Here is a 9,171-nt window from a genome sequence, read left to right as displayed (position 1 = left end):
CGCAGCTATCCTCATCCATTCTCACCACATGTCCATACCAGCGCAATCGTCTCTCTTGCACACCACAACTAATGCTTCTTATGTTCAGCTTTTCTCTCAAGATACTTACACCCTGACGGGTATGCACACTGACATTACACATCCAGCGGAGCATACTGGCTTCATTCCTTGCGAGCTTACGCATGTCCTCAGCAGTCACAGCCCATGTTTCACTGCCATGTAGCATGGCTGTTCGTACACATGCGTCATACAATCTGCCTTTTACTCTGAGTGAGAGTCCCTTTGTCGCCAGCAGAGGTAAGAGCTCTCTAAAACTTGGCCCAGGCTATTCTTATTCTAGCAGTTACACTTTCAGCGCACCCACCCCCACTACTATATATTATATATAAATAAATAAATAAATATATGGTGGTGCTCCAGCATGACCACAGCCACTTGGCTGAATCCCATAAATAAATAAATATATATATATATATATACACGTATAGATGAAAATATGTACATATACGTATATATATATATATATATATATACACACGTATTGATGTATGTATATATATATATATACGTATAGATGTATACATATACGTATGTGTGTATATATATATATATATATATATATATGACATGTAATTGTTAGTCTGGATTCCGTATCTCTTCATTCGACTCTCAATTTTAGGTCTCACTGCTCTGATCTGAGCATTTTCATCTGTGGACACGGTGGTCACATCTTCTTTGCCAATTAACCACATATGCACCGTATACTGTCTTCACTTCAGCTTTATTTTTATCCATATTTTAGCGTCCCTTTGTCTGAAATCTTTCGTCACACACCTGTGACCTCTTCAGTGATACTTTCATCCCATGTGTCTCCTGTTCTGTTTAGTCCATTCTGTCTAGTCCATTCTGTCTTTCTGCGATGTGTACCCTTATCTGCGCATGCGTCTATATCTGTGTTTTGGATTTACTTACTACACTGTTTGTACCCGTGTCTTTTGTTTGGTTTTTATTCGCTTATCTACTTTTTTTCCCATTTCATCTGTAATATGTTTATGTGCATCTCGTGTGTGTATAGGGGTTTATATATTGTTTGTATCTGTCTTTTTCCGTCTTTAGACGTCAGGTTACACAGTGGAGGAGTAGCTATTATTCCATTCATTTTTTTGCTTTTGAGGCTCGGTCTATGTATATATCCCCTGTAATTTAACTGTTGTGTCTGTTCTATCTGTTGATATCTATGTTATTAATCGAACTTCCATGTTCTAATTGAGTACTGACGAGCTTTTCTCCTCTTGGAGCTTCCATCAGTGTTCGCCTATCCACTCACCATGTTGTCTCCCCAATGTATGTTATTGTCCTGTTTCTGGACCGTCCCTCAGTACACCGTATACTATAGACTACATACTATACAACTGTTATCTGTACATGGGGGCAGGGGCTTTCAAATGGATATGTTCTACAGATCAAGGATTTTATGAGCGTCCCTGGCCTTTAATCAGTAGATGCATATTATCTAAAGGTTTCCTAAAATGCTATGCTGCCATATTATGCAGTATAACTACCCTTATCTTTCTGCAGTGTCAGTATGTGTTAATGGTTCTGCCAGCTCACCGCCTTAATAATAATAATAATAATAATAATAAATGAACTCTCCCATTGAAGAGGACAAACAAGTGTTCAGCTTCTGCCAAACGATCGACACAAATGATTTGTTTATAGTGATCAAATGTATGTGTTGTACAATAGCTCACTTCCTCCATCAAATTGACATTGCCAGAACAGGTGCATGATGTACCACACATCAGGTGTCAGTGGTTGCTGGAATGAAGTGATTTGCTCAAGAAAACAAGACACCACCCAGTCTAACAATTGAAACCACAATCTTACAATCGTAAGTGCAACACACTAACCACTAGGCCATAATAACAACAATAACCTTTTTTACTATAGGCACAAAACCTGAAATTTGAGGGGAAGGAGGACAATCGACCCCAGTATGCAACTGGTACTTTATCAACCTGGAAACAATGAAAGGCAAAACTGAGTTTGGCGAAATTTGAACTCCAAACGTAAAAGACAGACGAAATACCATTAAGCATTTTGCCCAGCTTGCTAACGACTTTGGCAGTTCACCTCCTTAATAATAATAAAAAAGGAATCACAACAACAACAAATAATGATAATGCACAATTTATTTTTTAAAAATTATCCCCCCCACCCGTCCCGGTCAATAGCCAAATCAACATACACTTCCGGGTATATATATTAGTTGCATAAATACATATGTACATGCTCACACACATACACACACGCACAAATACATATGTACATGCTCTCACACACACACACACAAGCACACGCAAATGCACATAATCATCCATAATAATAATGTTAATAATAATAATAATAATAATAATCTCATCCTTTTCCCCCCCACTCATTATTATTATTATTCTCTTTTTAATGAATTTAAAAAGTCAAGAAACAATGTGTGTGTGTGTATGTGTATGTATGTATGTGGGTGTAAGAGAAAGTGCATGTGTGTGAGTGTGTGTGTGTGTGTGTGAAAGAGAAAATTTGTCAGATGCTGCCAACCATGGCAATAGCAAACATTGAAAAAAAAAAAAACGAAAAGGTATAAAAACCAAAAAATGAATCCCTCCACCCAACACTCCCCTGGCCGTCCCACTCTCATTTGACACTGTTAATGACTACTTCTAATTACATTTTTAAGGAAAAGAACCCATTAAAAGAAGAGAGAGGTGTGTGTGTGGTGTGTGGGGGCTGGGTGGGGGCTATATATGTTGGGGTAGGGGTACAGGCAGGGATTATATTGATAAAAAAACAGAAAATGTCCACAGCAGTTGTCCAGTGAAGTCCTCACAGCCTTTGGTATCTACCTATATAGATTTATATAAAAACCTTCACAGAAGATAGCTTGTTACAGGTGAATTGTTACGCTAGGTTACAGGTGTAATTGGCACAAACTTCAGCCTCACTGACTTTTCCTCACATTCACACACACGAGTATGTGCACACGTATGACACACACATTAAAAGGTAAAGATCCCCTTTTCGGTCATGACTGACCCTGGGATTGCACCGAGAAAGTTCCCCTCTGAGGCACAAGTCCCGGCAAGGTTGTTCATAGAAGACCCGCAGTCGCCCATACATACCAGCCTCCCCCACCGATGTTACCCAAAGGAAAGGCAAAGACCGATACAGCTTGGCACCAGTGACATCGTAACTCATTTCTACAGACAAAAACACAACACACAGCCCAGTTCCGGAATCAAACTTACAACCCCACGATTGCAAGCCTAATGCTCTAACCCTGTGAACCATGCACCTTCACATAGTGTGCACATGATTTACTTAAGCATGCACAAATGCACAAGCGTATATATATACACACACACATACACACAAAGAGAGGCACAGATAGAGGTTATCATAATATTTGTGCATGCTTCCAATCCATTTCCAAGTGTAGTAGTTAATAGTAATAATAATGATTATGATGATGACCGATTGTTAGGGGACAGCACAAGGCCCTTTAAGCAAGAATGGACAACAGCAAATAGAAGTGGTAGTGAGATGGACGAAAGGGTTACGTCTACTAGCATAGCTGACAACTGAACAAAGGGACCACACAGTCCTTCCTCAAAACCAAACATTATTGCAGCTCGTCAGGCTTGCCACCACCTTTACTAAAACTCTGTACACGCACACACGCACACGCACACACACGCAGAGTAAATAGCAAAAAGAACTGGGAAATCTTATTTTTAACTCTTGTCCTGAAGACAGAAGGCAATGGATGAAAATGAAAAGGGACGAAGAAGAATGAAGGAAAATGAAAAACACAGAAGAAAGTACAAAGAAGAATGGAGGAAGACCAAAGAATGAAGAAGGAAGACCAAAGAAGAATGAAAGAAAAAGGAATGAGGGAGAAAAGAAGAAAAAACTGAACGAAGATGAAATATGTTAAAAAGAGGTTTAAAAATTTGCTTTTTTAAAAATAGGGAGTTTGGGGGAGGGGGATCTGATTGCTGCCACTAACAAACCTATTAATTACTATGTAATTCCTTCCGTGTGTTTTTAATAATTACTTAACTATTCAACACTGACAGCTGATACAGCACCTTCTCTAAGGTGGTGGTCACTGATAACTCTGCAAGCAACACAACCTGACATTATATTTGGATTTCCATCACATCCTTTTGTGTTTTTTGGGTTTTTTATAAGGAAGGCAGGAAGGAAGGAAGGAAGGAAGGCAGGAAGAGTTTGTCACTAGTGTGTTGAAGAAAGGCATGACTATCACAAAATCTCATTTTCCCTGCCCCAGAATACATAATCAATCTCTGTCTGTCACTCTTGCTCTCTCTCTCTCTCTCTCTCTCTCGGGCCTGGTGTCTGCACAACGTACTGTCACCGCAACCATCATCATCATCAACACATTCTTATATGTATATATATGAAAAAAAAAAACCAACAAAAAACTGGTAACTGAACCGATAACAGAAAAAGGAAGAGTAAAGAGGAGGGGTGGAGGAGGAAGGGCGGTAGAAAGACTCAGAGAAGTGGAGTGGGGGGAGGAGGCACAAGTGAGCTGTGAACCAGCTGGAAGTGCTAGCTGCATGACTAAAACAGATGATGGGTCCCTATTCTTTAATTAGGGAACTCATTATATGGCTGCATAAGCTTCAGTGTGTGTGTGTGTGTGTGTGTGTGTGTGTTAGGGTTTTGTCTTTTTTTCTTCTCTCTCTCTCTCTCTCTCACCTCCTCCCCTCTCTAGCTTCCATTCTCCCTCTTTCTCTTTCTGGCTCTCTCTCTCTCTCTCTCTCTCTCAAGGCTCAGGTTTCTGAAGATATGGTTTCAATTCCCTCATCCTGCACATCGTCCTCATCCACAGCAAGTCCAACATCATCGTCGTCATCATCACTACCGCCAATACCACCCCCACCTATACCAATGCGTTGTGGTGGTCATCGTTGTCATCAACATTGTATTCGTCATCAAAGATTTTGCTCCTGCTTCCGTCATTATCCGATAAATTACGAAGAAATCCATGTTTTTCACAGAGGCTGATGACATGCTGGTAGTTGTTGGCCAGATTCTGCAGTTCCGATGGTGGAGTGGAACCAAGCTCAGAGACAGATCTTTGGGCCGTTGAGGGTTCAAACAGTTTGGAGAAGAAATCCTGCAGTTTTTCACTTTTGTAGCCTGAAATGAACAAAAGGTAAATATATATACATATATACACAAAAGTGAGTGGTGTGTATGTGTGTGAGTGAATGTGCATGTGTACGTGTGCATGAGTGAGCATTCTTGTGTGAGTATGTGTATTTGCTCTTAAAAAGAAAAAAAAAACACACAAATGCCTCTTTTCAACCTTTAATGGCAAAAACAAGATTTCCACTCAGAATTTTATTACCCTTAACCATGCAAAACAGTTGTAGACACCAATGTATCTTTCTTTTTATACTTTTTTTTATTGTTTCAAGCATAAGACTGGCCATGCTGGGGCACCACATTCGAGAATATTTAGTCGAATAAATCAACCCCAGCACATATTTTTGTTTTTAAAGCCTGATACGTGTGGACACAGACAGACACAAAGACACACATAAAACAGGCTTCTTTGAGTTTCCGTCTACCGAACCCACTCACAAGTCTATGGTCAGCCTGAGGCTTGTAGAAGACACTTGCCCAAGGTGTCATGCAGTGAGACCATGTGATTGGGAAGCAAGCTTCTGACCACACAATCATGCCTGTGCCTTTCATTGAGGAATGTCATGTATGAAACGATTTTTCGTTGAGATATGTCTCAAGTTTATTGAGGCAACAGGACTTGCAGAAAAGACTAATTCTATTTTTGCTAGATATCTAACATTATTACTGGAATAACAATGATTTTTTTTTTTATTTTGCAATGAAAAGGTTCCAAGCAGTGATGTCATTGTCCATGTTGCAGTTGCAGATTTCGTGCCTTTGAAAATGTGTAGAAAACAAGGCCTAAAACTACTGCACAGATATATCTGTCACTCCCCCTACTCCCCACCCACCATGTCCCTAGTGCACAGGAGGATTCCCACTGCTACCATTCACTCTGCCCAAACCCATCAGTGTAAAAAACACAACAGAAAAAGAAAAAGAATTTGGGTCAAAAGAAACTGTAACCCTCCTCTTAATACAATGTGGGATAGAAATTTACACAAGACAAACTGTTGGCTTTGTTCACACAGTGATTAGAGAAAGAAATGAGAGCTTACTATCAAAATCCTTGCCCACCACTGTACACCACTGGTTTCTAATGGAATCTATCGCTTTAGCATCATCAGTATCCTCATTGTCAGAAAACTCTGAAATACTGGACAAGATGTCATGGTGCATCAGTTTTAGAGTTTCTGTAACGTCTTTCTCTTCTTCAAATTTCTTGGCCGTCTCCACATTCAAATTCTAGAAAGACAACAAAAAACAATTCATTTCAATTAACCCTTTAGCATTCAGATTACTCAAGTCAAATGTATCACCATCGTTACATGTCTATTTTCCATGCTGGCAAGGCTGGAGAGCTGAACCAGGCTCCAATTTGTCTGTTTTGGTATGGCTTCCACAGTTGGATGCCCTTCTTAACACCAACTACTTTACAGGGTGTACTGGCAGCTTTTCATGTGGCACTCAAAGACTTCATTTATGCAACTGCTTGTTTCTAGAACGAAATTGTAGGGTTAGCATGAGAGGCTGGATCTCAGTAGTTTTCACATAAAACAATATTTGAACCAGATATGGGTGGTTTAAATGCTAAAGGGTTAAAATTAATATTCAATAAGATGTAGGTCAGAATTGTGATGTTCTAAATTATTAAAGATCATCTAATTACATAAGAGGCAGAAATGGGTGTGTGGATGCAAATTCACTTTGTAACAGGTTTTGAGTTCCATCTCAGGGTATGAGAAGGTGGCCAAGTGTCTTCTATAGCCATGAATTAGCCAATGCCTTCCTAGTGGAATTGGCGGACAGACTGAATGGACACCTGTTCATAGACATCGTGTGAACGATCAAATTATCAGATGTTGTTATACACCTCTGGCCACAAAGTGCCTGGCATTGTTTTAGCCTTCAAATGATGCCCCACCCTGCTGGCTAGGTGAGCAGGCCGACACTCACCCCTGACCAGAAGACAAGTCTGCTGCAGAGTCACCCACTTACAGCTGAGTGGACAGGGGCACAGGTGAAATGAAGTGTTTTACTCAAGAACACAACTTACAGCTGATCTGAGAATCGAAACCATGACCTTGTGATTGAATGCAACAATCCTAACACTAGGTCACATGCCTTCGTGTGTGTGTGTGTGTGTGTGTGTGTGTGTGTGTGTGTGTGTGTGTGTGTGTGTGTGTGTGTGTGTGTGTGTGTGTGTGTGTGTGTGTGTGTGTGTGTGTGTGTGATTGACTAACACACACACATATTTGCATGCAACCAGGTCGTGTGAATGTTTACATTCTGCACCATCACATGAAAGTTTGTGAAGAAGAACCAGTAAGTCCTTGTCCACCCCATGATAGCAGAAAAATAAATTCATGTATTAGATTAAGCTGCTGAAACAATAATGTAGTGTAATGAAGATAGAAACTCATACAGCATCTCAATAAATTAAACCTGGAGGGAGAAGTATTTTATTAAAAATGCCAAGGATGCTCAACTGTGAGTCTGTTGGAAGTAATGTTAATGTAAGGGGAAATAACTCAATATATAAGCGATTACTTTTGTTAAATCACAGCCCTTTGTAACAAGTGAAGCAGCCTAGTGGTCAGGGTGTTGGCCCCCATTCCTAGACTGCACATTGTGCCTTTGATCAAAGTACTTCATTTTACTCCAGTCTACTTAAATTGAATACAAGCTGAGAGCTGGTGCAGCTCTCTCTCTCTTTCGCCCTCAAAGTGTTACAAAAGACAAAAATACAGATCTGTAAAACCCAACAACAACAACAACAACACAGAGATACTTACCAATAAGCATTTTCTCCTGTAACACTTCAATAGGTCATCATTCAAGCCTTTCACTCCATCAGGTGACAACTTATGCAAATGTTTATTTAGAAGGTAAGCATTTCGTAGGAAGTTTAACGCTGACTGAAAACTGAAAGACAACAACAATAATAATAATGATGACGACAGAAATAATGATGACAATTCTTTTAAATTTCGATATCAAATCAGCGATTTTAAGAGTAAGGAGAAGTGAAATATACAGATTCCAGTACTTGTCTGGTACTTTATCAAGCTTCAAAGGATGAAAAGTTAGTCGTGGCAGGATTTGAACTACAAACCTAAGGAGCCAGAAGGAATGGTTAGCAGGATCTCTTTTGATATGCTAAGGATTCTGCTAATACAACTTCCTTATATGGGGACATAGCCCCAAATTTTGGAAGCAGGGATAGCCAATTACACTAACCCCCACCAGCATAATAATAACCACCCTAATAATAACAGTGGTTTCAAATATTAGCACAAGGCCTGAAATTCTGGGGGGTGAGGGATAGTCTATTACTTTGACTTCAGTATTCAACTGGTAGTTTGTTATTGAACCCCAAAAAGACAAAAGGCAAAATTGACCTCAGCAGAATTTGAACTCAGAACAAAAGGATTTTGACCAGTGTGCTCACAATTCAGCCAGCTCACTGCATTAATAATAATATATTTGGCAAAAATTGTGTAACTGAATCTACCCCATTTTGCTCTGCTGCCAGAAAGTGGAAAGTCAAATAGTTATGTATATTTAGGTTGGGTACCTGACTGTTTGAAACAACACCCGCTGCAGATTACAAATACACACAAATGATGGATTTAACACAGCCTCCTCATCATCATCCATGATGGCAAAGGATGGATGGCTTGACAAGAGCTGGTAAGGCTGGAAACCATACTAGGCTCTCTTGGCATGGTCTCTATAGTTGGATGTGCTTTTTAATGTCAACCACTTTACAGAGTGCATAGATGCTTTTTTTTTTTATGTGGCACCAGACTTGCATCTTCATATGAAATCATTTGAGCAAAGAAAAAAAAAAAAACAACTTATGTTGACATTAGCAAACCATCCTGTTTTGCTTAGTGCTTGAAAATCAAGTGGAAAGAAAACAAATAAGGATTAAGGACAGGAAGTGCATCC

General features: G+C 39.7%; 1 protein-coding gene across 19 annotated transcripts in view; it reads right to left on the bottom strand.

The window, feature by feature from the left end:
- Positions 1–2,174: 2,174 nt before the first annotated feature.
- LOC106881227 (ubiquitin carboxyl-terminal hydrolase 25) overlaps positions 2,175–9,171 on the bottom strand; it is a 39,735-nt gene continuing 32,738 nt past the window's right edge. For 16 of the 19 annotated variants that reach the window (XM_014931530.3, XM_014931533.3, XM_014931531.3 and 13 more), the window contains 3 exons: positions 8,013–8,142; positions 6,276–6,462; positions 2,175–5,226 (listed from right to left, as the gene is read on the bottom strand). In XM_014931530.3, coding sequence (XP_014787016.2) covers positions 4,967–5,226; positions 6,276–6,462; positions 8,013–8,142 — 577 coding nt within the window. In that variant the 3' untranslated portion in view covers positions 2,175–4,966. Of the gene's footprint in view, positions 5,227–6,275; positions 6,716–8,012; positions 8,143–9,171 lie in introns of those variants that run through there. The other 3 variants (XR_016237692.1, XR_016237693.1, XM_089338550.1) reach the window with 2 other exon arrangements.

Source organism: Octopus bimaculoides, chromosome 20 (assembly GCF_046866305.1).
Source record: "Octopus bimaculoides isolate indiv1 chromosome 20, ASM4686630v1, whole genome shotgun sequence".
Lineage (NCBI taxonomy): Eukaryota > Metazoa > Mollusca > Cephalopoda > Octopoda > Octopodidae > Octopus > Octopus bimaculoides.
This window is presented reverse-complemented; position numbering and strand designations above follow the sequence as displayed.